This window comes from Acanthisitta chloris, unplaced genomic scaffold (genome assembly GCF_000695815.1).
Source record: "Acanthisitta chloris isolate BGI_N310 unplaced genomic scaffold, ASM69581v1 scaffold1824, whole genome shotgun sequence".
Lineage (NCBI taxonomy): Eukaryota > Metazoa > Chordata > Aves > Passeriformes > Acanthisittidae > Acanthisitta > Acanthisitta chloris.
Genome location: NW_008667478.1, coordinates 49,175 through 74,945, shown reverse-complemented (window position 1 = coordinate 74,945; position 25,771 = coordinate 49,175). Strand labels below are relative to the sequence as shown.

General features: G+C 45.9%; 1 protein-coding gene across 2 annotated transcripts in view; it reads right to left on the bottom strand.

The window, feature by feature from the left end:
• VEPH1 (ventricular zone expressed PH domain-containing 1) overlaps window positions 1-25,771 on the bottom strand; it is a 60,155-nt gene that overhangs the window by 1,193 nt on the left and 33,191 nt on the right. The window contains exons 9-11 of one of the 2 annotated variants that reach the window (XM_009072495.1): window positions 14,234-14,373; window positions 12,193-12,327; window positions 7,391-7,508 (exon numbers count right to left, since the gene is read on the bottom strand). In XM_009072495.1, the coding sequence (XP_009070743.1) occupies window positions 7,391-7,508; window positions 12,193-12,327; window positions 14,234-14,373 (393 nt within the window). The remainder of the gene's footprint in view (window positions 1-7,390; window positions 7,509-12,192; window positions 12,328-14,233; window positions 14,374-25,771) is intronic. The other variant, XM_009072496.1, reaches the window with a different exon arrangement.

Genomic DNA, 25,771 nt, shown 5'->3' with positions numbered 1-25,771 from the left:
TGCTGGGCAGCATTTGGTATAGGAATATTCTGAGGATATCCCCCTCCATTAACTGCAGCCCTATGGAGAAGGAGTGAAAAGCCAGGAGTGGGATGTTCACGTGGGGTTGGAGATCAGGTACCATCCCACTGGGACCTTCAGTTACAGCCACCTCTACCACAGCCCTGTGACCACCTGGATCAGTGTTCACTGGCACTGACCTTGCTGGAAGCATGGCATGGAGTCAGAGAATCTGCAAGATTGGAGGAAATCTCTAACATCACCAAGTCCAACCATTAACCTGTCTCTGCTGTAACCCCTAAACCCTAAGCCATATCCTCTAGTGAGGTTTAGGGAGCTGGAAGTGCATTCTTAAACCTTCATGGAATCACAGACTGGTTTGGGTTGGAAGGACCTGAAAGTTCATCTCTTTCCACCCCTGCCATGGGCAGGGACACCTTCCACTAGCCCAGGTTGCTCCAAGCCACATCAGACCTGGCCTGGATGGGGCAGCTGCAGCTGCTCTGGGCAACCTGTGCCAGTGCCTCAGCACCCTCATGGGGAGAAATTCCTTCCCAATATCCCAGCTCAGTTGCCCTCTGGCAGTTTGAAACCATCACCCTAATATCTCCTCTGGGTTCCTTCGTCTTTTCTCTTCTATTTTCACACCATAGCCAGGACAGAAAGGCTCAGATCTACTGGAGATCTGTCCCAGGCACAAGCAGCCTGTGAAGGGATGTTTTTGCATGGGCTGTTTGACTTGGACCCCATCCCAGCAACTGTCAGATGGTCAGTTAGTCCTGCCTGGCTCTCCTCCCACACTTTAGCCTCAAAGCTTACCCAGCAACCCTTTTCCTTGAAAGCATTTGCTGCAGTCTGTGCACAAAGCTTTCTGAGCCCAGAGGCAGGAGCTTGGTGAGGATGGAGGTGAACAAGGTGGCCAAGTGCAGCTACCCAAGGTAGTGCCAAAGGCTTGATGGCTTTTTGGGCACCTCCCTCATGTCTGGTGGAGGGAAATCAAACACCACCAGTACAGCACATCAGATGCAGATGAAGGCTGTGTTGTTTATGTTGGCAGGGAGGCAGTCTGGGGAGTGCAGTGGGGACTAGAGCAATTTCCTCATGGAAGACCGTAACTATTTCTGTCTCTTGTGATAGGGAGATTTAGGAAAGACATGGATGAATGAAAAGGGGGTGGCAAAGCCTCAGTGTTGGTGGAGAAGTGCAGCTGTGATTTCTACAACAGAACCAGGCCATGCAGCCACTTCAGCCCTAACTCAACAGCTCTATATTTTCATGCCAGCAGCAATGTGTTGGGTCACACCACCCAACCTGGCCTGAGACAAAGTCAAGCAGAAGGTTCTTTTCTCCCTGCATAACTTCTGTTGCTGCAAAAAGACACATGTTTACCAGGAAACTGGTTTGAGGCTGCACCCACCTCACCACATGCTCTTCAACAGGAAGGAGCCACATCTTAGAGTCCCCCTTAATAAAAGCCTTGAAATTGTGTTAAAGATTGCTCTCTACGTGCCCCTGGTCCCATGGGAATGGCTTCATCCAATCCTAGTGCAGTAGGAACAAGCTTTAACCCAAACTAAGAAGGCATAAAGCACAAAAAGTTCAAGGACCAGAAGACACTGAGACAGTTTGTGGTCAGGAGCATGACCTGAGGAAGGAAGTGGATGTGCAAGTTTGGCCTAAAGTGGATTTTTCTTGCCAAAATCTTTGGAAATCAGGATTTACTAAGAAATGCTGATCTCTGCGTAAGGACCCAGTGGCTTTAAGCAATGCTAGCAGAGCATTTGTGCACCCACAGAGCAGCCCATGGGGAATTCTGACATCAGCTTCCAAAGTGGTGGTAATGAATCTGATGCCAGTGTGTCTGAGGGGCTGATTACAAGAGAGAGATTCCTGCAAGATAAGAATGAAGCTCTTTGCCAATATTTTTCCAAGTCCTTTTGCTTATTTTCATTGCAGTTAACTTCCCAGAACCACAGAATAACTCAGCTGGAAGAGAGCTCCAGGGTCTCTCACCCTACCTCCTGCTCCACGCAAGGTCACCTTTAGGGTCATACTAGGTTGCTCATGGATTTATTCATCCAGGGCTTGAAAAACCTCAACATCTCTAGGCAAACTGTTCCAATGCCTGAGCATCCTCATGGTGGACAGTTGTCCCTTGTAGGAAGCCTGAACCTCTGCTGTTCTAATTGCTGCCTCATGCCTTCCCACCATATGCCATCAACAAGACCTGGCTCTGTCTTCTGGATGATCTCCTTGTGGTTGTGTACAGAGTGCTCTGAAATCCCCTTTCAGCTCTGCCTGCACCAGCCCTTGTCCTTCAGCCCCTCCTCACAGCTTCAGCCCCCAAACAGCTCAGTGGAGCCTGTCACAGTCCTTACTGGGATTTCACTGGGTCACAGCTGTAGCCATTCAGTCCCTGCTGTGTGCAGAGCAGGATAGAGTGCCCAGAGCTGTGTTAGCAAGGGACATCATGAGTAAATCCCTACTAACAAGTGCAGAGCTTCATCCTTCTGCCAGAATGCTCTCCAAACCCAAACCCACTAACTTGCCGTCTTCACTGGTGACCTTCACTTCCTTCCGCAGCAGAGCAGGGTTAGTTGACAGAAGCATCTCCACTTTCAATAAATACAGAAGAGATTAACAATGCAATCATCTGCCAAGTGGAATGTGCACATTCCTCATGCTAATTATTGGAAAAATTAGATCAAGTTTTCATTTCTTCACCTTGAATTAACAAGGACAAGAGCTCAGGAAAGTGATGGAAGATGATTTCAGACAAGACTTTCATATGTCTGGTGACTTTCATTCACTACTGGAGTGTATTATCCTTAATTTGCCTGAGCAAAGATCAAGATGTGACATGCTAAAGGTTACAAACAGAGATTTTCTGCAGAACAGGGAAGGCCATGAAGTGCTTAGAGAAAAAATGAGGTTATTTCAAGTCTAACAGCATGGTTAGATTAGCAGAGCAACAGCTTTGGCATGTCAGGGGTTTCTCCTTCACCTGAGTTTTAAAATCAGGTTTAGACATCTTTAGTAAAACATGCAAAAGTGATAGAGATCAAAGAGAAAACATTTCTTTGCTAGAAGCATTATTGGATAGGATTCTGTGACTGTTTTCAGGTCAGCCTAGGTGATCCTGGGCTTGGAATCACTCTGTGGTGGTACCCTGACGTGGGTCAGAAGGTCTTGAGCTTGGGAAAAGAAACTAAAGGGATCAAAAGGTTACTACTTTTTTTCTTCTGCAGAAAACACAATAAAGCAAAAAAATATTACCCCAACTCAGAATCAATAACTGTTTACCATAATATAGAATCATAGAATGGTTTGGGTTGGAAGGAGGTTAAAGCTCATCCAGTCCCACCCCCTGCCATGGGCAGGGACACCTTCCACTAGCCCAGGTTGCTCCAAGCCCCATCCAACCTGGCCTGGAACAATCCAGGGATGGAGCAGCCACAGCTGCTTTGGGCAACCTGTGCCAGTGCCTCAGCACCCTCACAGGGAACAATTCCTTCCATATATCTAACCTACATATCCCATCTTTCAGTTTGAAAAGGTCATGACATATTCAAAGGCCTTAAAATATCCATTTCTTCTTAAACCACTGCATCCTAGAGCCACTAACTCCAATTTAACCCTGAAGAGTTTGTGCTGTTGTGTCTATAGGAATTATTTCCTATGGTCTATCTTACTTCCTTTGCAGAACTACAACTCACTCAGCTTTAACTAGTTTGAGTACAGAATAAAGAGTAAAGACACCCTCTAAACTCTTCCAAAATGAACTCAAGGCAGATAAAACCCAAAGCATTAAATCTTGCCTTTGACTAAACATAAAATCTTCCACAAGAATTCACGAATGATCTCACTGATAATAAACTCCTATGAAGTTGAAAGAATGGAATGTGTGGCAGATAAATGCAATTAACCTCAGGGAATATGGATTCACTTTCATTAATCATCACATTGGGGTTTGCTGAAAACCTGGAAGGAACACATTGCTGAATGCCACTTTGGATGGTTTTCAAGTGAACATTGCTTTTGGTCTCCTCCAGTTCCTTGGAGAATCCCCACTGCTGGTGGAGGATCAATGCATTCCTGAGGTGATGTGATACAGGCTCTTCCCAGTGAATTGCTGTTTTCAGAAGGAATTCACAAACCCTCTCAGTTCTGACCCAGTCATTACACACAATCAGTTAGGTTGGAAACGACCACAGTAGGTCATCTGGTGCCACCTCCCTGCTCCAGCAGGGCCAGCCCAGAGCACATGGCACAGGGTTGTGTCCAGATGGGTCTGGAATGTCTCCAATGAGGGAGAATCCACAACCTCTCTGGGCAGTCTGTTCAGTGCTCCATGACTGTACAGGGAGGAAGTTTTTCCTTGTATTCAGATGGAACTTCTTGGGCATCAGTTCCTGCTGTTACTTCTTGTTTTATTGGTTTCCATCACTGAGCAGGGTCTGATTCATCCTCTTGGCACTTCCCATTCATGTACTTCAATACATTACTGAGGTCCCTCTCAGTCATCTCTTCTTGAGACTAAATAACCCCAACTCCCTCAGCCTTTCCTCATCACTGAGGTGCTCCAGTCCCATCACCATTTTTGTTGTCCTTCACTGGACCTGCTCCAGGAGCTCCATGTCCCTCTGGTCCTGAGGAGCCCAGAACTGGACACAATACCCCAGATGTGCCTCACCAGGGCTGAGCAGAGGGTCAGGATCACCTCCCAATGCTCTTCCTAATGCATCCCAGGATTCCATTGGCCTTCTTTGCCACAAGGCCACACTGTTGACCCATTGCTCATGGGTGTGATGTCTCCTGTGCATCCCACAGAGATCACTGCAATTTCTGTGGAAGCTTCCAGAGGAGGAATGTGCTGCAATTCCCTCACTCAGTATCAAGTGGTTTTACTGGATGCTTTTGTGCAAGAGTTTCTGAAGCCAACTGTTAGCACAGGGTTTGGGCTGGAATGAGGCTCCTAACAACCATCTTCTACTAAGCAGAGGCACACACTGCTCTACCAACATTCCAAAGGCTTTGTGACTCTGCTTGAGTGGCTATGGTTAAAACAAATGATGGTATAAGCTGGTTGTCCTACCTCTGGGACCAGGGCACGGACGTGGATTTGAGCAGAGGAGTAGGATTTGTGGGAATGCTCCTCCTCAGTAGCAGGAAAAACCAGTTTGGGATGATTTCACAGCACTTCTGGAGAAGTGTGGCTGTGCAGGACATGCTTTGCAAGCTAAGGAATGCATGAGAAATAGTATAACTTTCTCTGGGTTAATTGCCACTTTAGGTACATCTACCACATTGCTTAACTGGCTCTTTCCTCACAAGCTCAACCTCCAAGATCCACAATTCCTCCTGCCTGCATCCAAAGAAAACATCATTGATGAGTGAATTACTGAATCATGGAATGGTTTGGATTGGAAGGACCTAAAAGCTCACCTCATCCCACCCCCTGCCATAGGCCGGGACACCTTCCACTAGTCTAGGTTGCTTCAAACTCCATCCAACCTGGCCTGGAAACTCCCAGGGATGGGGCAGACACAGCTTCTCTGGGCATCCCAAGGCAAGGTCAAGGCTTTAAGGCCTAATCTTTGCCTAAGTCTGGAGGATAAATGGCATCTTGCAACAAAACATCCAAAAAAATGCACCAAAACCCAACATGAACAAAGAACAGAAGACAATAATAGGAAAAGAATTTGCCTCTGAATTCCTTCTTTTAGAAGAATTTGGTTGCTAAACAGCATTGCTGAGAGTAAGAAATTACTTTCTTGCCTTTAAGTATTTGAGGTTTCAGAGGGTCTTTCCCACCCTGGAATGAAAACAAAAAATGTCTCAGAGCTGTTAAATTCTTTTGCCAAGACAGGGAGACCTCTGAACCCTCTTTGTGTCAGAGTGTCTCCTGCTCTGGTGTGACTTCCCAGCTGCCACAGCTCTACCTCACCAGTACAAAGGTGAATTTGGCATTCCCTGCAGATTCTTAGGCCATTGAGTCTTCTTAAACCTCTCTGTGAGGACTTGACACTAGGAGAGCAAAAGGAACTCAAGGCACCAGCTGTCCTTTAGTGTCTCCAGACTGGTGTCATCAGCAAACCCCAGGGCATCAAGAAGGGAATGCTGGCCCATGTCACCCCCAAGGATTGCCTTTGCCACATGGCTTCATCTGCTCCATTGGCCCTAATGCCACTGCTCTGTGGACACAATCAATTGCTTCACCATAGAATCACATCCTGAGTTGGAAGGAACCCACAGAGGTCACTGAAGTCCAACTCCTGACCCTGCACAGGACACTCCTAGGAATCCCATGCCTGACAGCATTGTCCAAACACTTCTTTTTGATCTAGTTAAAAGCCTTTGGAAATTCAGACCAAACCCATTTCATTAAGCTCTGAAATCTTAAGCAAGAAATTCATTTTCCTCACAGCTTGACACACGTCTGTCACTGCTGTGATGGACAAACCACACTAGGACCACTGTGGAGATGAAGTTTTGGCTCAAAGCATGATTTCTTTTGTGGTCATGGAGTCCCATGAGGTTTGTGGAAGGAGGGAGATGGTCAAACACCCATGAAGTGAGCACAGGCAGCACAGGCTGTGCCACTCTTGCAAAACTTACTCTACCCAGGGTTGATGCAGTGTAAAAAGATACTAGTTGTTAAAATAAATAGCTGAAACAGCCAATTATTCAAAGGCTTGGCCAAAATAGCCTGAATTCTTGGCCAGAATTGGCCAGACTTTTACAGAGTGGCAAAAAAGCATCTAAGAAAAAAGCCATTCCTGTACCTTTCAGTCCACTGATCTGAAACGCATGGGGAGATTCAAAAACAGGTCACCAGCATCTTTTACCTGGGAAAAAGTGCTTTTTTCCTATTTCCCAGGTGGCTTTTTTTTCCTATTTTTCCTCATACAACTGAAATATTCTTACTGTTAAGCACTGCCATGTTCCCAAGCAGATGAGTACTATGGATTCAGTTATATTAAAGCAAACCATTCTGAGAACAAAGACATGAATCAGATGTATCTGTGCCAGTGTCTTTGACATGTGACACCTATGCAGGCTCCAGAGGCTCTGGGATGTTGTTCTGTAGCCACTGCAAGTTGGGTACACATCCTTTCCACTCCCCAGGGGTTAGTGATGCAGATTTATGAGCCCAGGCTAATTGTGGGTTGTATCCTCTAAGCACATACCAAATCAGGCTTGTGCTTGACTCTCATGGGAGAAGCTGAGACAAGAAGAGTTTAATGGAGAATTCCAGTTAAAAGAGACACTGGAAAGGTTGGTTTTTCTTTTCCTCAAGCTCTGCCACCATGACATTGCCTGTGAGCTTCACTGCATCCATCCTCCATCCTCAGCCCACCAGTGACACAGGCCCTTCTTGCCCACGTACCTGTTGCCCTCTCAGGGTTGTTGCACATGAAGCACTGCCAAGCTCCTGTCTCCTCACTGTAGCCAAATAAATCAAAGAACCTCACTTCTTCCAGGTGCATCTGCACATGGTCCAGGTCCTGGGCCAAGAATGAGAGAAAACAAACTCACTCACAAGGTTAACCACTGCACAGTCAACAGCTCATGACCCCATATCCCAGAGGATGCACAGTGGCATCCATGAGTGTCCTTTCCATGTCTCCTGGGACAGGCAACCTGACAGGGCAAATGTGCTAAGCAGGACGTGTCTCTGCCTCCACCATCAGTAGCAGCTGATATATAAATAATAGATTAGTGTGTGGCAGGGGGAGAAGTGTCCAACACCAGCTGAACCACCTTGGAGCACAAGTCTGATGGGGAGCAGCACTGGGGGCTCAGCCTGGAGAAAAGGAGGCTCAGGGGGACCTTATTGCTCTCTACAACTGCATGACAGGAGGTTGGAGGCAAGTGAGAGTTGGTCTCTTCTTCCAAGTCACAAGCAACAGGACAAGAGGAAACAGCCTCAAGCTGTACCAGGGGGTTAGGTTGGATATTAGGGAAAATTCCTTCATGGAAAGGACTGTTCAGCCCTGGCACAGCTGCCCAGGGGTAGTGGTGGAATCACCATTCCCGGAAATGGTTGGACTTGATGATCATGGAGGGCTTTTCCAACTTTAATAACTCTGTGATTCTATTGACCCCAGCTCTCTCCCAGGGTTTTTTTCAGTGCTCCAGAAGGTTGTGGTGTCTGCTAATGCAGTTGCAGTGCTGGGCATTCCCTCCTGTCCAACTGCATCCCTCATCAGAGCAGGAGTGATAAGCCAGGGCAGCAGAACTGAGCATCCATGAAGCAAACTGAACATCTGACTTGCCAAAGAAACCTAGAGAACATACACTTACACCTTTGAGTGTGGGAAGAGCCAGAAAATACTCATTTTGAGGCAATTACTAACACTATAATTCAGTGTATTTTAAGCCCCATTACTTCATCTTAACCAGATTGTGATCTCACACCTAAACAAACGTTGGTGTGAAATAACAGCAACCAGGTTACTCCCTGCAGACACAAAGGGCATTGTCAGCACTGCTCAGAAAAGCCTCCTAGTTATTTGTGGGAGGTCTGCACAGCTCTGCAACACCTCACCCTGCAGCCCAAGGAAAACATAGACTTCCACGGTCACTGGGGAAAACACCATCCCTTGCCAGGGCCACTAATCCATCCATTGCATAAGCTGTGCACAGGATGGAGTTGTCCAATTCCAGCCTTTTCAGAGAAGATTGAGTGAAGGAGAAGGAGCAGAGCATGAATAGCAACAACACCATGCCCTGACCTCTTGCTGAGGCACCTTGAGGGACACAACAAAACGATGGCATTGCTCTCCATGGATCCGTGCAGGACATTATAGGACACATTGATGAGACTGGACAGAAACCCAGGAGCTTCCCCATCCTGTGAAACAATCTGTTAGTGGCTGCACTGAGCCAACTGTGGCCTGAAAGAGAGCAAATATCACTGAAATATCAGTGTAGCAATTTGTCTTTTCCACTCTGTACTCGAGTACACTTGAAATCATCTGCAACAACCACTTATTTCAGGAGGAGAAGCATGAGGGGGAAATGCCTAATTGGAGAGGAGAGATTTATCTCATCCCCATGCTCCATCAGCTTGAAAACTTCAGTGACTCCATTGTGGCTCTTCCTTCTGCCACATGAACTGAGATAGTGAAGGAGAAAGGAAAGAACAGAGCAAACAACAGCTTCAAAATGTTCATTCTTCTCTTGCAAGGCTGAGCAACAAAAGGCTCTCTCAAGACACCACATGGGGCTCATAAAGTAGTCACCATCTCACTCCTCTGACACAGCATGAGTCAACAGAAGGAGCCCAGCAAGGAGCTCAGCCCCAGCCCTGGTGTGCTCTGTGATAAAGAGCTCTGAGGCAGCTGAAAGGAAATCTGTGAGGATGCACATCTGGAATTGCTTTACTTCTGGCACATCTTAGCCTGTGCTGGATAAATGTTTTCTTGGGGCATGAAGAGGCTGCTCAGGGAAACACAAGGAGCTCTCTGTGGGCCAGGTACTCACTGCCACTCCTGGGCTGAATGCAGAGAGCACATATGGTCATGCAAAGCTGAACTTATTGCTCAGAATTTAGCCTGGAATGAACCACTGATGTAATGTGTTTTTCTCCAGGTTTGAAAAATGCTTTAGAATCTATACTGAATAAAGGTGTGAGTCAATTTAGTCTGGATTAGGCACAGGGTCAGAGAGCAAAACACAGAGCAATGGCAGAGCAGTGTCTCAGACTCATAGCTTATTAAGGGGTTGGAATGGAGCTTAGAGATCATCCAGCCCCAACCCCCTGCCCTGGGCAGGTACACCTCGCACCAGAGCAGGTTGCTCAAGGTTTTAGCCAACCTGGCTTTGAAGATTGTTGCAGTACCATCATTTCTGTTGCCTGCTGGGGGTTGAACCTGCCCTGTGTGCTCATAGCACAGAAATCCATCACCATCATCATCATCACACACTGGTTTGAGTTGGAATTACCTTAAACACCATCTAGTCCAACCTCCTGCCATGGGCAGGGACACCTCTCATAGACCAGGTAGCTCAGATTCAGACACTGCTGTAACACGATGCAGAAAACTGAATATAAAGTGTAATAGATGATGTTGATGCTGCATTTGCATCAAGATTTAAAAGCATTTAAAATTAGAAGTGCTGTGCTAAAAGAAGGAACCACACCCCCAGGACTTTGCTTACTGAGTTATTGGCAGAGAAATAATAGCAACAGCTGCAATAATTTTGTCAAATAATTCACAATGTAAGTTCTATTAGTAATGGCAAGAACTTTCAGAAATGACAGTTCAGGCTATGGGAGGAGCTGAGCTTTTCAAGCAAAGCAAGGATTAGGCCATGGCAGGAATGTTCCAGGTAGATTTTCTGGGAATGTAGAAGCTAAAGAAAACTTCCCTCATGGCAGGCCTAGGCCTCATACCCAGAAACTTCAGTAGGATTTCTCAGCAAACTGAATGGGAGTTGCACTAGGAACAAACTCAGGTTCTGTATTAATAAACAAAACCTAAACAGAAAGCAAATCCAGCAGCAAATGCAGAGCCTAAGAGTGAACACAGAAGTCTCTTCCCATGTCAGATGAGTTCCATCTACCTGAGTGTCCTCAGCCTCCACAGCCTATTGGGCTCCCAATGTTCCCCAGCTTCAATCCACTGCTTGAGTCATCAAAGCAGCAAAGATCACGATCTCATCTTCCAGCTCTACTATTTTGGGAAGTCAGAGATAACTCTTACTGTCATGGGTGGTGAAAGCTCCCAAAATAGCTCAAACACTTGTATCTGAGCTCCTAGGTTTATGCAACTGCAGTGCTGGAGGCTAATCTCATTTCTAGGCTGTTGAGCACGTTCTGGAGACTTTGTGTTATTGGTGCACCACATCTCATCTGCCCATGAAGGAATGCTCTAACCTAAGCTCTTTATTCACCCCAAACACCTTCACACTCCAGAAGCTCTGACTTTTGAGGAGTAGATCTGGACACAGGCTCAAAGTGAAGCCAGTGTGGAGCAGCAAAGCTGTTCTAAAACCTCTGGATGAGTCAGGCTGGGATTTCTACAGCAGCTAAAACACTTAGCACAAGCTCCAATGTCTAAAACTGGCCCAAAATCTTGGTATGGGGATCCTCTACTCCTCCAACAAGCCACAGCAATAGTTCCCACTTCAACACATTATCTTGACAGTTAAGAAGGTGTTTCTAACAAACTCCTGGTTTCAATTCAGCTATAACCTTAGCAATTTAATCTCATTTCAGCAAACATCTTCATGCTTACAATATTCTGATCTAGAGAATTTCAAAATCACATTTGACAAAGTCATTTCATCCAGCTGAGCTGGATGGAGATGCTCAGGCATAAAGAAATATTTGTTTTCCAATCCCACAGCAGCTTTTTCCAAGAAGGCTGATTAATAGCTTTGAAATCTCAGAGACAGTAAACAGCTCTGAGCAAATAATCTCCTGAACTGATGGGGACAAATCATGGCTCACATGCAGATCACCATTTCCATAAAATCCAAAGCTGTGTTCAACTAGGTGAACTTTCAAGTGGCTCCCAACACCCCCAGCAGGAGCTAAGCTGAATCTAGAGCTTGAGACTGAGAGCAGGAAAAAAACATAGTATGTGAAGTATCATAGTATGTTAAGGGGTTAGAATGGAGCTTAGAGATCCCTAGGCAGGGATGCCTCCCACCAGAACAGGTTGCTCAAGCTTTATCCAACCTGGCTCTGAACACTGCCAGGGTTGGGGCAGCCACAGCCTTCCTGGGCAACCTGTGCCAGTGTCTCACCACCCTCACAGGAAAAACTTCTGCCCAATATCCAATCTAAACTTCCCTCTTTCAGTTTCTTTCCATTCCTCCTTGTCCTGCCACTGCAGTTCCTAAGCAAGAGTCCCTCTGCATTTTCCTTGGAGCCCCTTCAGCTCCTGGCAGGTTGTTCTGAGGTCTCCACACAACCTTCTCCAGGCTGAACAGCCCCAACTCTCACTAGAGAAGGTGCTCCAGTCCTCTGATCAGCTTCGTGGCCTTCTCTGGACTTACTCCAACAGTTCCATCTCCTCCTGGTATTGGGGACGCCAGAATTGTGTGCTGTACTCCACGTGTGTCTCACAAGAGCAGAGTAGAAGGGTAAGCATCCCTAGTTTTCATCATGTTAGGAGCAATTCACATGGAGCACATGGAAAGGGTGGAGAACAAGCCTGAAGACCTCTCAAATCTTACCTTTTGGTGTGGGAATGTAGACTGGATCATGGCAGTTTCAAAACTGTGTGTCCCCTTGAGCTGTGTCTTCTCCCACAGGGCCTTAAGAACTTGCACAGAGCTACTGTGTATGGACAAGGGCTCTGCAAACAAGCTCTGAAAAGATGTTGAAAACAGGATTTCAGGCATTTTTTTTCCTTGGCCATTAACAAAGAACATGTGGTCCTTACTGCAGGACAACCCGGTGCATAGCCAGGGCTTAGTTCAGCTCCCTGTAAGGAGTTCCAATGGATCAATAGGCACATGATTAGATACATCCTCAAATACTTCATTTCCTCTGGGGTTTGTTAAATTGATTGCACATTCCATGTCTCTGAGGTCTGTGGCTCACCAAGGATCAGCCATTAACAACCACTACACAACTTGTGCCTTGTTTTCCTATTGAAATGCTAATTTATCACCAGGTGAGCAGCACTGGCCTGCAGGGACCAGACAGAGATCTAGGTGATGTGCATCTTTTTGGATGGCATGGAATTTCCCAGCCAATGTAAAGAGATGTTCACTCCACCGCAGGTTTATTTGGAACTACTGCAGCTCTTGGTCCTTGTGCAGGGAGGAATAAGAGAACAGTTTGTGACTGAGCTGGACAGACAGTGGAATGGAATGCAAGAAGAAAAAAGTTCCACAGAGCATGCTCAACACAGTTTTCAGCCCTTGAATATTGCCAAAGCAAGATGAAACCTTGTTAGTTTGGGTGCTCTCATCTTACAGCAGTGTGGCAGCTTAATGATTGGACTTGACCTTAGAGGTCTCCTCCAATCTTGATGAGCCTATGATCTCCAAAGTTTCTGGTTCAAAGGACAGTGAGGACACAACCTTACACCACCTTAAATTATTGTCATAGTTCAGCAACACCAAGTTCCTTGTTGTATAAACTGCTCATAAAGTCAATGCCACAAGAACTCTGTGGCTGAGGGAGCTTAACATTTCTGCCTCTCTTGGATCTACTGAGTGACCTTGTGATAGAAAAATGCATTTGCCTGAAGGAGCCAAGCTAAGAAGGCACAAACAAATCTGATTTTCCATACTACAACTATTTGATTTCACAATATGGGCAATGTCCTTCTAACCTAACTTTCCTGGATGGACGTTCTGTCTCCTCTTTCTAAGCAAACCCATCAAGTCTAATCCCGCTGTCCTGCACTAATCACGTCCCAGTTTCCATCCAGGGGTTTCACAACACAATACAACTAGCACTAATATCTTTTAAATTAACTGACTTGCAGTTTTAAACAGCATTTTTAGTATTTATTTCCAGGAACACACAGAGGACAGAAAGGTTTGAGCTGTTAAATTCACAGCATCCCTTGCTGGGTCACATTTCAGATCACCCCCTGGTGTTTCCAAGGCTGCATTAGGGTGGGATGAACTGGATGAATAGCTCTGTGGAGGTTAAGAAATGGAACCTCATGTTTTAACTCAAACCCCTGTTTCATCCTGAAGTGTGAATGAAGGATTTTCTTTTAGTTCCATACTGTTTGTAACCCATTAGCAAATTCCACATATGTCCAAATACTGAGTTGTATTTGCAAATGGTATTAAACAAGAGAAAATTACATTAGGGGTGGCAGAACAGCAGTGATCACATTTGCAAATCCTGGTCAGGCAAAACGTCTGCAGCAAAAACACCCAGTGGAACCTCCAACCTTCACCTGCAGCCTCAGGGTTGGTTCTACACCCCTGAAAATCCACTGCCAAGCTCCTGGTTGCTTTCAAAGCATCTGGGACTGATTGGAATGAGGACAATAAGGTTTGGTCCCACTTTTTTATCCCCAAAATTTGTAATTTCTCCAGCCAACTGGAATTTGGGGGATTGAATAGAAAGATAAAGTCTTATAAGGTGCAGAATCACTTTGACCTACTAGAATTACTTTCTGAAGAATCACAAGGGCCACACATTACAGTGAATTCGAAGTGTATGTAAGGAAATTACCCATTAAACCATTTTTTTCATGTGCAATATGAACCATACAGAGGTCCCACTGGTTTGTGTGGCACTCACCTGCTGGAAGAGGAACATGATGTGTATCCACAGTGGAGGCTGTTGGCTGATGAGGGTAAAACTGGATTTGCTGTACAAGCAGTAGTGACCCTTCAGAGGACAGCTGAAGAACAGCTTTGCTACACAGCTCCTGACGGTATCTAGAAAAAAATATGCAGAAAATTAAAATCAAGTGCATAAAAGAAAAATTAGAGCTCATTGCTCATGGGCAATCATTTCCACTTTGGAGGTGTCTGGGTCACTCCTGCAGCATCCAGCAGGCTGTGTCTGCACCCTTAAATATGAGAGAAATTTAGTCTCCAGTGCTTTAAATCTTACACACTAACCATTTGCTCCCAAATGCAGGAGGTGCAGGACAGCCCAGACAGGTTGTTCATACTCTTTGTGTTTTCTCAACGTACTTGTCGCTGTTGTTTGGCTTATCAAACCAGAGAGATCCATCTGAACTGTGCATCACCTATTCTTAGTAAAAGTCTATTGGAATACCATCCCATCTCAGGCCACAGCCATATGGGGGGCTGACACCAGAGTCATGGAATCAGCAAGGTTGGAGGAGACCTCTAACATCATCAAGTCCAAAGGTTAACCTGTCACTGCTGTAACCCCTAAACCATATCCTCCAGCACCAGATCCAGACACCTCTTAAACTCCTCTAGGGATGGTGACTCCACCACCTTCCTGGGCAATATTCCAGTGCATGAACACCCTCACTTGGAAAAAAATATTCCCAACATCCACTTGTGGGATCCTTGTTGAGGCTGCTCAGATATCAAAGCTGATGCCTGTGGGGGTGGAGCTCCCAGCTGGGGATAGCATCATTCCACCACAGGTACAAGCTGTGGTACTTCCCCTTTGCAAATGAGTCTCCAGGAGCCCAAAGATACATAAATCAATTTACAACACTACTGTGGATGTTTGCTGCACATCCCACCTGATAAATTCCCCAGCAGAAACACCACAGTTCCAAAGAAAACCTTTGGTGAGCACTCACTGAGCCACGTGGCACCACAGGGAGCCAAGGTGCCATGTCCTGCCCTGTGCCACATGGGAACATGAATGCAGCCCTTCTTCCCATTCTCCCAGGAGATCTCAGATCCCCTGAACCTGCCCATGCAGAGCTGCTCTGGCTACATACAGCACAGGTTCCTGCAGGGTGGGACAGTCAGGTCTCACCCACAGTACCCTCATGATGAATCAACGCAGTGGAGAAGGTTGACATGGGCCAACTGTGCAAGGAGTGACTCAGAGTCTCGTGCTACCCTGGTGAGTCACCATGTGGGGAAGGTGTAGGAATAAAGTACTGTAAGAAAGTTTCCTAACTGGCGAAAAGAGTTGTGACTTCTCAGAAAATGCAGCTAATGGGATATGGTTTCTGGATCTGCTGACAAGGAAAGCCAACAAACAAGGAGGGCTGAGATGAGAAGGTCCAATAACAGACCAGCTTGGAATTCTTGGTTTGAACATTTCTCATCTCATCAAGATGTGAAAACATAGGAAAAAACCCAAATAAATTCAGTATTTCACATAAACCCATGACAAAACCAGTAGTCACTACATGTAATATGGGGAGTCACATGCAAGCCAAACTGCTTGGAAGTGGGCACAGGAACCAAACTGGACTGGACAACTTTGAAGATGTTTCCTTTGTTTTGAGACCGTGATGGGAAGAAGAGCTGAAATGAGGCCACTGCTCTTGGCTTCATCAAACGTACCAGAAAAAGACATGCTCATTGGTGTTAGGAAATACATCACTTTTTCCTCCTGTGTAGGACTGAAAAATGAAGATATTACAGGAAAATGTTGCTTGGAAAGTGGGAAAAATCCACACAAAGTGGTGACCTTTTGCCAAGCATTTGGAATTTGTAGGCTGCTATTTGAAGATGAATATTGTGCACATTGACTAAATCCTGTGGAATGTGGAAGTGCTGTTTGGTTCATGGCAATCACAGAGCATATTTGTGCTCCAAGATCTACAGTGGGACAGTATTAGAAGTGTGTGTGACTGTGAGGCTTCAGCAGCCTAAAGTTAAACCCACAAAGATGACAGTGATGGTAAACTGAGGCAACAGTTCTGGAAAGGAAACTTAACTTAGCTGCAGCTCACAGATACTGGAATGTGGAAGTGCTGTTTGGTTCATGGCAATCACAGAGCATATTTGTGCTCCAAGATCTACAGTGGGACAGTATTAGAAGTGTGTGTGACTGTGAGGCTTCAGCAGCCTAAAGTTAAACCCACAAAGATGACAGTGATGGTAAACTGAGGCAACAGTTCTGGAAAGGAAACTTAACTTAGCTGCAGCTCACAGATACACCATGGAATGTACCACCACACGAAGGGACATAAAATCCACTGCTCTTGGATTAGTGGCTATGGGGGAAATCTGAGTTTAATCTAGTTACCCAAACCCGCCAGTGTTTCTATGTTCAGTATAAGGAAGGATTTTGAGAAGCTGAAAGGGTTAATACAACTGATCCTAAATCCTGGGGCACATTAGAGCACAAAGCTAAGTGACATCTCTAAGGAGGCTGTTCACAGATGCTCTTCCAACAGCACAGTCCGAACTACAGACCTCTAGTTTATGCCTCACAGATGCTAAAACAACCTTAGCTCAGTGCACTGAACCAGAAGTCAAGTCTTGGCCTTGGTCCAAGTGTGTGAAAAGTTTAATGTTTCATTATGAGAACTCAGACTTGGCTAAAAGTGACCATAAACCATGTAAGGCCACAGTGAAGAGGAAGGGGAGGTCAGTGCCTTCCTCTTCAGTGAGCACAGCCTTTGTTTTTTCAGTTACAGACACATGAATTGACAGGAGAGCAGAAGGTGGCAGAGCTTCAGGCCCTGGTTAGCAGCTAAGGGTGCTCAGTGCTAGGTGAGACCGTGTTTGATGGTTCTGCAAAGAACATTGCTAAATGTTGCAGAGTAAAAGCATTACAAAGGATGTATGGAGAGACACAAACCCCTAACAAACTGCTTAGCAAGAGTTTGTGAATGACACTGAGGAAAACACTGAGGCTGAGAACATGTGCCAAAATCAACGTCAGCTCAGGCACTGACGGGAGTCTGTGCTGGCTGAGCAGGAAGGTAATTCCTGGAACAAGGAGCATTCATTTGTCAACACCAAGTGCAAAAAGCCTCTTACCCAGACAACCTTCAAACCTTTGGTATGAGACCAGTCATTGCTCATGGCTTTTTCTGCTCCATCAGATGTGCTGAGTTTGGCAATGGCTGAGCCAAGTTAACTACGTGTGTTTTCCAAGGGTTTGCAATGAATTAGCAGTTTCAATGCAGGACAGCTAATCTCAGTCATCCCAACCTCAGCAAATCATTGAACCACACAGTGATTTGGGTCAGAAGGACCTTAAAGTGCATCTCATTCCACCCCCTGCATGGGGCACCTTCCACTAGCCCAGGTTGCTCCAAGCCTCATCCAACCTGGCCTGGAACACTCCCAGGGATGGGAGGCAATACTCTGAGCAGAAAAAAGATGCTTTCAAAATCACAGCACTACTTACACATGATATGTGCTCATGTACTCAGTGTGATAAGCAGTTTAAGATCCACTTTGGGCTTGCTTAAAACACAGGTACATAAATCAACTGAGCTTTACTGAGCTGTGTCACATATTTCTCCCAATCCGTCACTGCAAGTTATACGAACACCATGAACCAAATATCCACTGTGTGTAATCCCAATGGGTTTCAGAGTTAAAGCAGAGATAATACAACACACCAAGACCTACTCACAACGAAACAAAACAATTTTGCTAGGAGGAAGGAAAATCGATCACTTGCAGGCCTGAGTTAGCAAAAAAGCTTTGAAGGTAAAAAGAAACCAGTCTCAGACTAGGAAGGTGGAGACAACTCAGTTCCCTGAGTCTCTGTGTAATTCTATTACATGTAACCACTCACCCTGAGTTCACCTGGGAAGGAAAGATTAATTTAGCCTCAAGAAACTTGCAGGATCTCAGTAAGATATAACACAGGGTCCTGTCACCAGAACCTACTTGCTCTGCAACTGCTCCCCCAGCACACAACATGTCCTGGTGAGTGCTGCTGATCCAGTGTTGACTAAAGGTCCTTTTGATCTGATTTAAAGCAATGAAGCCCAAATTGTGGGCAAGATGGATCTGCAGCTCTTTAAAATAAATGGTCAGGAGCAGGTAAGGGAGAGAGGAAGGAAAAGGTTAACTAATTTCCCTGAGGACATTAAGCCTATTACATTGGTCACATTTAAGCTACATATTTACAGGCTCTGGGACCAGTTTTGTACTCTAAAAACTCCTGTCACTTCTAACTGAGGAGAGCAAACTCGAAGCAGGGTGTTTATGCCAATTTTCCTAAATAGCCTGTCCCATCTGACCTGAATTAGGATTGATGGAAACACCACTTCAGCCACTGCACCTGTGGCTCTAACAGCACTTCTGTACTGCACAGGCTCAGAGAGGCAGAGCCTGAGGGAGAGGTAAAGAAACAAGCCCAGAGACAGACTTGCCTCATGACTATTTAGGTGTGAGCTCTTGGAGCTGGATGATGGATACAATCCTTTTGCTTGGGCCAGGAAAATCCCTTGTACCTGCCAATACATCAGAAGATACTGCAGGAGGAAGGAAGGGGATCTCAGCCTGTGAACCCCCATCCAGCAGGAAAGGTGGCCAGCCTGGATCAACTGGTTCTCCCTGTCTCAGGGAGAAAGGTCAGTGAGCTCTCTGCAAGGAGGGTTTATTAGGTGAGAAGTCTGTGTATGTGGCTGAGTTTCACTTGGGTTGAGCCCCAGCTCAGTTAATGCAGCAAAGGAGACAAGTTCATGGCTCTGCTTCATCTCAGCAGCAGCAAAGCGAAATCTGCTGCTGAGTGTCTGAGGTAACACTGAAGAGGGAGAACAAGGCTTGTTTTATCCAATTACTTTGATTATCCCTATGATTGAGCACCTCAGAGCAAACCTAAACAAAGACACTGGAGAACTCTGTGCATCCCTCCACTGCAGCAGCTCATCTCAGCATCCCCCTGGGCATTGCACCCTCTGCACCCATGTCATGCTCTCCTGCATTGTGCAGGAACAGTTGGTGACACTTGGGAACAACATCTCCATAAAGAAGGATGAGTTCATGGAATCACAGGATCATCAAGGTTGGAGGAGACCTCTAAGATCATTGAGTCCAATCATTAGCCTGTCACTGCTGGAACCTCTAAACCATGTCCTCCAGTGTCAGATCCAGATGCCTCTTAAATACCTCCCGGGGTAGTGACTCCACCAACTCCCTGGGCAATATTTCAGTGCCTGAACATCCTAACAGGGAAAACATTTCTCTTAACACCTAATGTGACTCTTCCCTGTCTCAGCTTATGGCCATTCCCTCTAGTCCTCTGCCTGCAGTCCTCCTCCTTCCTCAGCCTGGTTGTGGCTTGGCATTGAGAGTGGTGGGGTCAGTCTCTTCTGCCATGTCTCAAGTGAAAGGACACGAGGAAATGGCCATAAATTCTACCAAGGAAGGTTCAGATTAGACATTAGAAACAATTTTTGTCACTCAAAGAGTGGGGTCAGGCATTAGAATAAGGTGCCCAGGGAGGTGGTAGAGTCACCATCACTGGAAGCATTCAAGAGCCATCTGGATGTGGCACTCAGAGACATGGTTCAGGGTATGATTATGGTGGTGCTGGGTTGATGGTTGGACTGGATGAGTTTGAAGGTCTTTTCCAGCCTTGATGATTCTGTGTTTCTGTCCAAGTAACACGGGGAAAGGATTTAGATCATAAAGAACATGTGAACAGCAACACAAGGCCCAGAAAAACCCCAGAGTTACCAAACACTCCAGAGGGCACATCAAGGTCCAAGGAAACCTTCCTCCAGTGAAGAAACATTTCTCTTCCCATCTCCAGGGAAGGCTCTAACTTCTAGCAAGAAAATAAGTAACAACTTGTTTTTCCTACAGGAAACAAGAGGTATATGTTGCAACTTGAAAGTTCACAACTAAGTGGTTGTGCCTGGGGAAAAGGAACCAAATATAAACAGAGGAATGTCAGTAGAGCTGTTAATTGCTGTTTATTCCAGCTCAACACACTGGGTTAAACCAGGGGGACAGGGGCAAGTGGGTACAGAGCCACTGGTTCTGGGAACAATTAGTGCATTATTTGATGTACATTGCTAACCCTTTACTATTAAATAAAAACTGTTAATCGGAGTAAAAATATGCTCAAATTTTCCAAAGAGAATCAAACCCACACATAAACATGAAGCCAGTAAGAAATCGATACAACTTTAGAAAGTTTCGTTTTCGGCTTTTTCAGTGTCCTCAGTTTCCTTTGCCTGACCCTTTAGTTTGGGTTACAAGTAAGTATGCAAACAACACACATGTTTTGAGGAGAAAAGGGTAATTTTTAGAGCAAACAGCTTCAAGAAAAGCTGATTTATATTCTTTTAACAGTAGTAGCTTTGTGTGCATTCCATAACTCTGTCCAGGAGATTTCACCTCCAGTAAGCTACACAAAAATTAATGGAGAAGGAAGGACTAAATGGGGTGTGGAAAGCCACAATGATGCACTCAATGAAGAGTCCAAATCTAAGAGGAAAATCCAGAAGCTCAGAAGTCATAGAATCGTCACAGAATCCCAGACTGGTTTGGGCTGGAAGAACCTTTTTTAGCTCATGTCATCCCACCCCCTGCTAAGGGCAGTGACACCTTCCACCAGCTCCAAACCCCATCCAGCCTGGCCTGGAACACTCTCAGGGATGGAGCAGCCACAGCTTCTCAGGGGAAACCTGTGCCAGTGTTTCAGCACCCTCACAGGGAAGGATTCCTTCTCAACATCCCAGCTCAACTGCCCTCTGGCAGTCTGAAACCATCACCCTAATATCTCTTCTGGGTTTCTTTGTGCTTTCTCTTCTCTTTTTACACCATAGTCAGGACACATAGGCTCAGCTAGACTGGAGAGTTCAAGGCATAAGCAGTCTGAGAGTATTCAAGCATTCTGGTTTGTGCCACCACTTCCCAGCTGCCACATGAAGCCCACCTAGAGACCAGCCTGATTCAACTGGTGCTTCCAGGGGAAGTGTGAAGCACACAGGACCTGTTACCACATGTGTGAGGGCAGCAAGGTAAGAGCTGCTCATGTTCCAACTACACTCCCTGTGGCACCAGGAGTTTCTTCATGGTCTGACAAGGTGGATCACCACGAGCACGATGACCAACCTGAATGTTAACACTCCTATTCCCACTGCCTTCCTTTGTATTTGGGATGCATTTGAAGTATCAGTGCTGCAGCATAAAGTGCCAACTCATCTTTGCTCTGGCCTAGCAGTAGTGCTGAGCTCTGGGAACGCTAGCCTGAGACTACACAATGTTGTGATCCCACTGAAGGACCAAAGGCTCATCTGTTCCCAATCAGTGCTTGGCTTATGGAATGCTGGAATGTATCAGAGCCATGCAGGGGTGAGCACTGCAGGGGAGCAATGAGCTTTTCCATCTACACCGTCATATGGTCCTGATTACCTCTCAGTACCACATAAAGCATAATAACAACCAGATTTGGGGCTGCAACCTGCTTCCCCTCTGCCTCCTCCACTCCCAGCACTCTGTCATTGAGCCCACTCAATGTTTGCTGGCTCTATTTCCTCCTGTATGGCACTGAGCAGCGTGGAGGGACCTACTGCTGTAAAATGGGTCTAATATTTGTCACTGGATGTCGTTGCATACTGAATGCAGCTCTAGTGGCCAAGGATGGAATGATTCCATCACCTCCCTGGGCTCTAGCCTTTCAGGAGGAGGTTGGGAAGGCTGGAGATTCTTCAGCATCCTTCACACAGAGATGCTATCAGATTCTTTCTTTCCAGCAGCTCATTCACCACTCAAAACTCTAAGCTGTAGGCACTAGTGGAGGTGTTTTTATCCAAATTACCTTAGAAGTGACTAAACTAGAGTGGAAAACAAGGATCTGCCCTGGTTATAACCAAATCCAGCAGTCAGAGGTTTCTGGGAACCATCTGACACCAGCCACTCCCAAAGGCAGGATACACACGGCCATGGATCTGTTCCACCATCTCTGCACATCGGGAAAACAAGAAGAAAAAGCCAAATCCCTTCAACATGCAGGGTCTGAGGTGAGAGCCAGCAAGGCTGGAGCAGGTGGAGCTGCTCAAGAGCCTTGTGCTGCATACAGGGGTAACAGGGGCTACACCAGGTAAAACTGAGAGGCCTCAGGTCTCAGCTAGATGTTGTGGCTCTCCCAAAACCAACTTTGACAGGCCATAACACCAATAAGCATAGAATCATCACAGAATCCCAGACTGGTTTGGGCTGGAAGGGCCTTAAAGCTCACCTAGTTCCAATCCCCTGCCATGGGCAGGGACACCTTCCACTAGCCCAGGTTGCCCCAAGCCCCATCCAACCTGGCCTGGAACACTTCCAGGGATGGAGCAGCCACAGCTTCTCTGGGCAACCTGTGCCAGTGCCTCAGCACCCCCAGAACAGGTAATAATAATGCCTGATAAAGGAATTTCATCTTTCAAAGCAACCTCAGACCACTGCCAGCTTCATCTCGCTAGAAAGGTTTGGGAGATCAGGAAAAACAGAAGGGCTGAAGGACATTTTGGAGAGCACCAACTGCAAGCAGTGGAGAAACCGTCAATGCCACGCAGGGATCTTGAACCCAGGCCCTTGTTCTCAACCAGGGAGACCTCAACCCCACCAAAGCAGTGGAAATCCTGCCCAGCACATGCTGAAAAGCAATAACCAACCTCAGGAGCATCCAGGAAATTTGAGAGGCACAGCCTGGGCCACTGCTGTCTGCAAGATCCTGAGGTACCAATGAGATACAACTTCACAAACCAGATGGAAAAACATGGGCTGCTGAAAACTGTTTGCCTAACTGCAAGAAAGCTGAAATGCCTGACAAATATGATGGCTTTTCTTTCTCTTTTTTAGGAAAAGATCCACAGGATTAAGAGGCTTAAAGTGCTGAACACAGCGTAAAAGACCCTCCAATTGCTTAAGGCATGGCAGAGATGCAGAACTGGGTACAGTAGTTCAAACTAAACAGGAACCTCACCAAAGCATCAGCTCCAAACTGAAACTGATAACAAGAATCGAATAGTCAAAGCAAAGAGTAGGATAGGGGATAGTCAGGTAGAGAGCACCTGAATAAACAAGAAGAAAAAGGTTGATTAATAAGGAATTGTCTTAGTTTATTAAGCATGAAAAGGGTAGAACTTAGGGCATTATTTTAGCTTAGGTAGCGTAAAACAAGGAAGAAAAACTAGATGCAGCTGGACTCATGACCTAGCAGTATGTGCCAAACTCAAAGGTCAAGCTGATGAAGACCATCGGCCTTCCTCCCAACGACCCCCGGACGACCACCAGAGACCGTGGGACTCATGCCAAGTGGGAGGAGATGAAGGAGGAGATAATGATAATGACTTCCAAGAACTAATTGTAATAATGACCACCTATTCCTGGAAATAATGAATATGCATGAGTTCTTTAATTTTTTTTTTGGAAGTTTTTGTCCCTGGTAGCGCAAGTTTGGTGGAGCGATCCCCCTTGCGCCCAGCGCTGAATAAACAAATACTTGCTACTCAGAGATGCAAGTCTGTGGGTAGCTCTTTTCCAGCCTTTTCTCGGCATCAAAACAAGCTCCAATAAATGGATTTTTGTGGTTCCAGATGCCCTCTTCTTGCCCCAGCTCCAATCCCCTCTCTGACTGAGGTGTTATTTCACTTCTCTACATACACACAAGTCTATGAGCCCTTAGAGCTTCTCTGCTCTTCAGAACACCCTCAGTTTGGCCATTTCCTTAGGCTAAGACCTTCTGGCCAACAGACCAGTCCTAACACTGCTCCTGCTGTAGTATCATCATCCAATTCACACATCTTCCTGCCCAAAATGCATCCAGCCAAATCCAGTCAGTATTAATGAGATAACAGAGCTGATGTGGCAATTTTTCAATGCCTTTATGAGGCATCCTCAGGCTGTCACAGACAGATCATGGATCCACCCTGACACTTCTTAACCCCCATCCCTTCACAGCTATAAAATCTAACCCCTCAGTTAATATTGCATCAATTTGGACATGGAATTTAAATTGAATGATCTTATAAGCCAACAAGGAGACTGAAAAACACACCCTGTACAGCAAAAATCCTCTGTAAGGGCTCAGACCTACACAGCAAATGTCTGACTCCACAGCAAAAAGGACAGTTTGCACATCACAGATGATTTTACAGAACAGAGCTGCCTATTTTGTATATTCTGAATTTGCTTCTGACAGCTTCATTGTGAGTTCTCCAGCACCTGCACCAGGGCAGACAGTGAGACACCACTCAGTAAATGCTCTCAGTCATTCCTGATATTGCCAGGCTCTATCATCTCTCTCTTTTCCAGGCTGTGGAGTCCATTTTTCTTCTCATCAAGGTCTCTGATTCTGCTCATACTCCTGCATCTAAGTCTCCTTTACCCTTCAGATTCAGGCTCCAGTGAATGCAGACAACAGCAGGATGGTTTGGGTTGGAAAGGACCCTAAAGACCATCTAGTTCCAAACCCCTGCCATGGGCAGAGGGACCTTCTACTATATCATTGGTGCCTAGATGTGGCAGGGGCTCTGCATGATAATGCTGGATCTACCCAAAGGCATACAACCTTCTGCCCCCAGCAGCACATAGATTCAGAGATTTTTAAGGGATTGGAATGGACCTTATGGACCATCTAGTCCCAACCTCCTGCCCTGCACAGGGACACCTCCCACCAGCCCAGGCTGCTCAAGGCTCCATCCAACATCCCCTTTTGGAGATGCTACTCAGTCTGCTTGTTAAGCAATAAGGAATCCATCATGTTCCCAGGCCATCTGTCCAAAGGTTGGACATCATCAAAGGTTGGACCCGATGATCTTGGAGGTCTTAAAACCTTAGTGATTCTGTCATCATGAGAAATATAGCAGGGGGTGGAATTCTGGTGAAGTGACAGAATTTGGCCCATCAGCACTGAGATTTTCTTGCAACTTCTTGTTAACTCTCTGTTGACCTCCATGAGTTGCCACTTGAAAGCCCAGGAAAGGCCTGACTAAGGCAAAGGCATGTAGAAAACCTGCACTCCCCTTCTTAGCACACCACAGAGTTATTTTCTTGCAACACATTTTGCCACTATTTCCTTCAGACACTGTTTCCTGTGGGATTGCTCTGAAGTTCTTATCTTTTCCTCTTTTTCATGTTTGGCACATTAAATTTCCAGTGCAAACTGCTACATAACCCACAGAAAATTAATTAAATATTGTATATTAATATTTTCTACACGTCTAATTGAGAAGTAAAATACACATTTGAATGGGCCTTGTTAGAGTTTGGGAAGTCCCAGAAGTGCAGGTTTTTGGAGTGGTTTATGCAATATCTGAGCCATGAACGAAGCTGTTCCCCTGTGCAATGAGCTGCATTTCTTCCCCAGGCTGAGAATGAGTCACATAAATCTCCTGCTCTGCACATGTGTCCCCACTCAAAGAATTTCCCTAGGAATGCTAGCTGAGGATTTTCAGGAAATTACAAGAGTTTGAATGAA